The sequence below is a fragment of the Prosopis cineraria genome, unplaced genomic scaffold (assembly GCF_029017545.1).
Source record: "Prosopis cineraria cultivar Desert tree isolate PC_DT_omini unplaced genomic scaffold, ASM2901754v1 PC6, whole genome shotgun sequence".
Lineage (NCBI taxonomy): Eukaryota > Viridiplantae > Streptophyta > Magnoliopsida > Fabales > Fabaceae > Prosopis > Prosopis cineraria.
Window position 1 is genome coordinate 27738143 of NW_026555337.1, and position 8026 is coordinate 27746168.

General features: G+C 33.4%; 1 protein-coding gene across 1 annotated transcript; it reads left to right on the forward strand.

Moving 5' to 3' along the window:
• The first annotated feature begins 397 nt into the window (after window positions 1-397).
• On the forward strand, window positions 398-7474 carry LOC129312323 (uncharacterized). Its single transcript, XM_054954869.1, has 8 exons — window positions 398-1058; window positions 1497-1685; window positions 1972-2073; window positions 2279-2377; window positions 4537-4668; window positions 5050-5187; window positions 6250-6420; window positions 6904-7474. The coding sequence occupies exons 1-8, from the start codon at window positions 915-917 to the stop codon at window positions 7282-7284; spliced, it is 1356 nt and encodes a 451-aa protein (XP_054810844.1). The 5' UTR covers window positions 398-914; the 3' UTR covers window positions 7285-7474.
• Window positions 7475-8026: the final 552 nt, after the last annotated feature.

The window sequence follows — 8026 nt, forward strand, 5'->3', positions numbered from 1 at the left end:
ATCAGTTATAAATTATTGATAGGTCTTATAATTTACAACTGATATTAATAAATTAAAGAATAAAGTTAGCAATTTAATAATTGATATTGCTGATTGTGATCGAACAATTGATATTCAAATTTTGTATAATTTTTTATAAGCCAATTCATGTAATTTACAATCTATATTAATAAATTAATAAATAAAGTAAAAAATTAATAACTAATAATTTTGTATCTCAAATAAAATTAACAAGTAAAAAATATTTTTATCTTTATATTATTAAAATTATTTTCATGTAAGCCTTCTTAAATTAAATTAAAACTTTAAATATTTTTTAAATTTATTAATAATTAAATTACATCCTTTAATTGAAACTATCCCAGAAACGATCTGTCCATTTCGGAGGATTTTGTCTCTTCAACATAGACTCGTTATTTACCTATCTCTTCAGTTTCCAACTCTATCATCACAGTACATTCGGTTCATCTCATTTTCTAAATCTGAATCAAATACCTCATGTTTTTCTCACAATTTCCATGAACTCCGAAATCAGTCCTTTTAAATTTTTTCGTTAACGCAATGGCTGTTGCAGCCTTCAAATCCTCCTCTGGGAGAGGCAATTTAACAACTTCTTCAGGTACCGTAGCTTCTGCGAGAGAATCCAGAGAAAAAGCGCGAAAGAAAGCTCCAATTCGAAGATCAAGGAGTGTAAGTGCTTTCCAAGATCTAGCTTGGATATATCTACTGAGTTTGTGAACAAGAGGGATAATCCTTTGTTTTTGAGCTGTGCGTTATCTCGGGAAGGTCAAAACGAATCCGTGGAAAATGCTGGAACTGCTAAACTAGACGAAACTACAACTACGACCTTGGATCCTGCTAGTGCGAAGTCTACAGATTCTGATGGTAGATATGGTAGGAGAGGGAGATCCGTGATGAGAGATAATGCATTGAACTGTGAGGGGCCGATGATGGGTCGGAAGGAAACGGTTCGGAGTTTGTCCAGAGTGGACAATGGCCGTCGTAATCGTTCGGCTTCAGAAGTTCCGGTTTCTAGACGACATTATTCCACTTCTGAGGTCTGAAATTCTCTTTAAGGAAAATTCTATTTTGGAGCCATATATGCAGGCAAACTTTCGATTCGGACCTCCATATCATTTATTCATTTCAAATTAGTCTCCAGGCATTAATATGCGTGAAATGTAGTGTGTATTTTCATATGTTCATTCAAAATTTAGCGCCAAATTTAATAGTTGAAATTTGGATGCCAAGAGGTCATCACTTCTATATTCTGTGCTAAATTCTGGATGAAAATACGTGCGTAGGGCAATGTTGTAAGTATTTTAGTGATTGATAAACCAAATTAAAAGAAAGTCTATGTGGAGACCAGAGTGATAATTCACCTGTCTGTCAAGATCAGAATGAGTTTTCTCCCTCTCTCTTTCCGTAGTTGTACCATGAGAATGCTTTTGCTTTATGGGGAAAGATTAAACATATTGCATTTGTTGGATTTACAGAGCGAAGCTGAGCAAGATTGCAGCATAATAAAATCTAAAGATGGAAGCAATTTAAAGTTTTTGGGGAGTAATGGGAAAGGTGATTTGTCCAGAAGCAACAATGGTGTAATGGAACAAACGAAAAAATTGCAGGCTTGGTCTAGCCAGGATTCCTCTTTTGTGGCTTCTGTTAATTCAGCTGTGATTTCGGTAAGTACCCAATTGATCTCGGGAACTTCGACAACAAATCTTAGGTATTTTTTTTTTTTTTTATCTAGTTTAGTTTACCCATCAAAATATAACATTTGGACAAATTGTTTTTGAAAGACTTTGTCATGTTAAATAAAATCCTTCATCTGTCATGTTTTATTAGAAAACCTTCTCTTATTAAAATATCTAAAAATTTTAACTTTTCTCTTTGGTCTAATTGCTACGTGTGTTTGCTTTACTTAATAACTTTTTTCCCCCTTTGGATACAATTGTGCTTCTTCCCCAGTCTCGTTTGCATAAACCAAACTGTGAGGATGCAGTTTCAACAGCAAATTCAGTTTGGGATTCTGAAGAGAAAACTATCAAAGCAGTTTGTGAACAAATGAAGGTGAGTTCTTGACAGTCCAATGGTATATGTCATGGTACACATATGCACTTTTGTACTTAATAGCAGAAATACTGGATGTCATGGCTTATTGGAATGAATTTTGGTGTTTTACTAGTAGGAAACCTTAATGCTTCTACATTAGCAAGTTTTCTTGATGGCAACTGAAAGTTCTTAGTATAACTTATGAAATTTTCGTTCTCTGCAGTCAGCACCACCAGATATATTGGAAGCTAGTGATATATATGAAACAGTTCGTTCTGAAGTGAGGCATGCTATTTTTGAGATTCAGAATGACCTTGAGAGTGTAAGTTTGCTGACCATTTGGCCTCATCTTTGGCTTATCCAAATCTAAGGCTTCTGGTTATTTTTGAATGAATTGCCCAAGCTATGCTGATTCATTAGAAAAGCAACATCTTATTGCCATTGTGACATGATTGATTCTGCATGGTAGCCAATATAGCCCACAAATAACCTGTTAAAGTGTATCTTGTGGCTTCTTCACTCTCAGTCTTTGTTTTACTTACATTTTTTCTCTCTTATCTCTCTCTCTTGTAAATACCAATTGGAAACTGATTTCTAGAAGCCTCATTGGGCCCGACTAATTGAGATCGGGCCTCTCTCATCTCTCAATGTTTGATATATTGGAGCCAATTATATACCTTAACTTTATAACCGGTGCTCCAAATATGGGTAAACACCAACATGAATGACTAGCTGCCTGGCCAAATTGTACTGGACCAATTTAGTAAGAACAAGGTCCAGGGCTACATAATATCCTTAAATACATTGTATTTAGTAAGAAAAAAAATGACCTAATAAAAAGAATTTTTTTTTTTCAGGTGCCGTTATATTTTGAGTAAAAAATCCTTAAATACATTTTACAAATTATAAATAAATGGGGAGTCATTACCATTGCTAGACCCCTCTTCAGTATGATTATCATGTTTAGATGAGAGAAGGCAAGATGAAAAACGTGTAATTCTAGAGTTAGAAGCAAGAAAGATGAAAATTTTGATAGTAAATGCATTTTTTTAAGACTAACAGGTTCCATAGCCTTCTGAAGGTTCGCTCCCTGCTTGCAATTTCTTTGTGTTTTCTCCTCTCATGCATAGAAATGTATAAGTGTTGACTATCTGCCCAACATTGAACTTGGTAACGTGAGAAGGTTCATAACTGAAAAATAAGATAGTTTAGGGCATCAAGCTGTTGACAATGGCTGGTTTGATCCCCTTCCATACGGATCCCAGATGAGGAAATCCTAAGTGCTCTTTTTAGTTCAAAGAATCATAAGGAATGTAATGGAATGTATATATTTGTTAGTTTCCACTGTATATATTTGTAAAGATGTACCAAAATGAGTGGTCATAAATTCAAAATGGCCAAATAGTTTAAAAAATGTAAGCTTTTAAAGTTTTGAAATTATTCAAAAAGAAAAAGCTCAGTTAGGCTTGGCCTGGCTGTAGACTTGTTCAGACCAAGACCACAGACTTGATCTTTTACACCTAGTTCATACTTAGTCAGGCATAGCTTGAGTTGGAACCTAGCCTATCCTATCCTGTCTTGTGTGCAACCCCTTTCTTCATTACCTATGAAACTGATGTCTACAATTATGAAACATTACCAATTACATTGCCGAGAGGTGGTAATGCACGTAGTGTCTCTCTTGATTTTTGAAGGAAAGTCAGAGTCAAATTAGAGGTTAACTGTATGGGTTAACTTTTTTCAATATGGTAGATTGTAACACAAAACAGAATGTGACAATTCATTCTTTGGATATAAATTAGGGAAAATTATGTACAAGTCCCAAATAAGGGATTTATTTACTAATAAGTGTCGCGAATTTGTAAAAATACAGCCAAGTACTCCCTTGGGACATGGTTGTAATTTGCCATAGGTGTGAAAAGACCATAATGCCCCAACTTCTAATTTAGTTGTAAATTATGAAATTTCAGTTATAAATTACAATATTTCAGTGTCTAATTTGTGAGGACTAGTTGTAAACATAAGCCCAGAAAAAAAAAAGTCATTCTCCTCATATTTATAACTGAATATCTTAATATACAATTGAAATCAACTGAATAGATATGAAGTGAGGACAGTGTGGTTATTTCCCACCCATGACAAATTACAACTAGTTACCAAGAGACTTGGTTGTATTTTGTAAATTCATGGGACTTATTTGTCAATGAGAGGGCTTATATGTAATTGTCAAATTATTTGATTCTTGTTATTTGAGGAAAATGTCTCTTGATTTAGATCATGGTCCACGTTCGAAAGACAGAAAAATGCTATAGAAATGCTTGACTTTTATAGCTTCTTTTTTGTATAGGTAGTTTTGTATGTACTTCAAAATTTCTGGTTCTTCAGTTACTAATTGATTGGTTCCAATTGATCAATTCAGCTGTGAAATTCTACTTTCCTGACTGTGGAAGGCTAATCTCTTTAACTTTTTTCTGAGTTTAGGCTATCCGAAGTAGTAATGCTACTGCTATGTCTATTATAACCGCGGCTGATATTCCTCCTGACTTGGTAAACCCTGGTGCGGTGGAGTTGGTTTTGGATGTTAGAAGAAAGTATGCCAAGAAGCTTGAAGAGGTGATTTTCAATTTTTTTTTTGCACCAGTAGCTGGAGTACTTGTTACAACTTTTGCTTTTGTCAGATTTTTGTTCTATTTCTTAGTATATTGACATCTTGTAGTGGAGGATGTGCTTGTTTGCTTTAATAAAGCAAATCTGGGGACCAGGATAAAAGACTTATCTCCCTCCCCATAAAAGTTTAGTTTTTTTTTTTTTCTAAATATATTTAGTTCTGACGAGTTGTGTGCTCACCAGGACCTTTTCTACAGTCTTATTGAAAGATATGCCGCTGTTGAATGATTTTATTCTTTTCATATTCTGTTTGCTATGTTTTCATAATTCTCTTCACTCTACCTTCAAATTGCGCTCCTTGAAGTCAACCTTGTAATGAACATGCAGTCCCAGGAGCGGGCTAGAAAACTTCAGGCTGACCTGGCTGTAGAGGAGCACCGTACACAAGAACTGGATAGAATCTTGAAAGAAGTTCTTCCATATCCGAAGACCCCAAATGTGCAGAAGTCTCGTTCATCAAGAAAAGTAACATTCGTTAGCCTTTTTGTTGTCTAGGTCATCTATTCCCCCCCCCCTTTTTTTTCATGGCCAAAGCTGTCTTGTTTAGCTTATTGCGATGGCTATGTCATGTGCATAATTGCTTATCAAAAAAGATATAGCATGCATCTTTCTGTGCATAAACATTGACCATATTGTGTACACTATCCACCACTGTGAAGGCATTTGTGTGGTCGGGCTACTAGTTAAAATCATCGTGTTCCTAATCATTATTCTGAAATATAATGTTCCAAATCACACGAATATTGGCAGAGGATCCTCTCCTTTTCCCTTTTCTACCATCAAATCAAAATTTTAATGGTTGAGATTTAAAATTTTATAAAACTATTATTATAATTTTTTATAAAAAAATGCACAAGTAATTTTATTTATACTTGATCTTAACAGTTTACAATTGTCTATTAAAATATTTTATTGAGTAATTTTTTTTCCCTTTTTTCTACTGCAATTTTAAACTGTTTAGGTCAAATTTTAACGGTTTAAATTTATTTATGTATTTCTTATGTAAAATTATAATAATAATTTTATAAAATATTAAATCTCAACTGTTCAAATTTTAATCCAATGGTTACAATGGGAAGAAGAGAGGAAGAGGAGAGAAAGTTAAAGGAGAGAATACTCTCCAAGCTTCCAGTAACTTGTACATATTATAACTGGAGTGCACACCATTGCAGCACCTGCTTTAATGCTGAGGATGTCAATATTTCCCTAATTGGTTTATTCTTAAATGTGAAGATAGCATACGTGTGAAGAAAGCTCACAATTCAAATTTAATTCATCTAATCACTTGGGTTTGGTAAAATGTCTACTGACTGCCATAGATATTAGAAATTTTTTGCTTTTTACCTTTCTTGTTTTAGGTTGCCTATTTCTGACTTTCTTTCCTTGTGAATGAGGATTCATGCACTTGTTCAAAAAAAAAAAAAAAAGGAAAGAAAAGAAGAAATTTAATGCTTACCAACTATGCAGATATCCTATATTTTCTAGGTTTACCTGTTCCGTTGTTAGTTATCCAAACTGTGCTCACAGGCTAGCATTGAAAGAAGAAAGATGTCAAAACGTCTTGCTGAAGATGCCATGGCTTATTTTGATGAGTGTGTATCGTTATCCCCATTTGATAGTTCTGATTTTTCATCACAAGAAGATGCACCACTCAATTTATTTGAGTCTCCTATTGTGTCCGACAGACAATTACCTGAGGTCAGTTAAGTGCTTTAATTTCCAATTTTCATTAATAGGTCCAACAGGCTCATGACTAATTGTAATCTCAAACACTTTATTTTGTGAAAATGACGATGATAAATTTGCTGTAGTCATGCCTCATAAAATGCTTTTCCATGCGCGCGCGCGCAATTGTCTCGTTATTTATTTATTTGCATAAGAAGAAAAGCGTGGAAATGGGATCCAGTTTGGAACTGAGTGATAACTTCATGGCTGCTCTTTTTTTTTTTTTTTTGAAAAAAAAAATTCTTCTCTTTTTTGGATTTACATTCATGAGCTGCTCTTGATTTAGCTATTTTTCATTTGGTTGAACCAAGTGTGTGCAAGACAGGTTGGAAGGTTTAGGGGATTTTGAAGTTCCAAGGCTGATACATGTAGTACTTTTGTTGGCCTCTATGCTTAAAAGAAATAAAGAAATACTGGAACTAAATTTTTCAGAAAATAATTTTGTTATCTTCACAGGGGTTCTATTATCCGGAACAATCCATAAATAATCATAGTGGAATTTCACAACCAAATCAAGGCATTAATAGCATGGCATCTGTACAAGATCAACTTAGTCCAAGTGGTTCCAAATTCCAGTTCTCCTTTGCAAAGAAGCCGTCTGAAACCTCTGAACTTCATCAAGGCATTGAACAATACATCAAGAACTTGGACAAAAATGTGATCAAGTTATCCAATGTAAGATCATCAAATTACCATAACATTGACAAGTATGATTGCAATTCTTCTGCGGAGGATTTGTTGATTGATAGTGTATTGATGAAAAATAGAATAGAATCAGGTAGTTTGTTACTTTGTGGCGGCGGTACTTTCTTTAACTATTGTGGTATAGGAATTTAATAGGAAAACATTGTTCTATCGGTATGATGTAATTTTTCAAGCTTGTTTTAGTTTTTTTTTTTTTTGGGTAACCAATAGAAATTTAAATGTATAATCTGCTCAAATAACATGGCTTCTCTTGTTTGATCTACACTTCATCCAGCAAATTTTAAATATAATTATCACCTCGAGCTGAAGTTTTTATATGGAATTCTTGTTCCTTTTTTTTTTTCCCCTTTTGGGAGAATGATAAAAAGGTCCTTTTTTTCCAAAATGATCAATTAATTTAAGTTTGATCTTAAGTATCAAATTTTAAAAATTTATAACTTAATTTTTTAATTTTACAATTGTGTTATGATGGTTTTGCAACTTATTTTTTAAATTTTAACATAGTTAAAGAATTAAAAAAATTATTTTTCTTGGTAAAATTTAGAATACAAATTGTAAATTTATCGTAATAAAATTATAAAATTGAAAGATTGAGTTGTTAATTTTTAAAATTTGACATTTAGGATCTAACTTGAATTAATAGGTCCTTTTGAGACCCCCCCTCTCTCTCTAAAGAGTTAGGGTTTTAGGTTTGGTTTGGATGGAGGGAGAAGTGAAAAGAAAAGAGGGAGGAGAGAAAAATAGAAGTTTCCAAAAATGGTAATTTTTTTAAAAGTATATTTAGGAGTTTTTCTAAACTTTTTATGATGGTGGGGGTTTGTCTAATAACTTGAAGGATTTAGTAACTTTTAAAGAAAAATAAAATTTGTCATTC

Coding starts and splice junctions, on each gene's coding strand:
- LOC129312323 (XM_054954869.1), top strand. CDS start 915: ATGAGAGATAATGCATTGAACTGTGAGGGGCCGATGATGGGTCGGAAG. Junction 1,059..1,496: donor GACATTATTCCACTTCTGAG/GTCTGAAATTCT, acceptor TTGGATTTACAG/AGCGAAGCTGAGCAAGATTG. Junction 5,188..6,249: donor AGTCTCGTTCATCAAGAAAA/GTAACATTCGTT, acceptor CTGTGCTCACAG/GCTAGCATTGAAAGAAGAAA.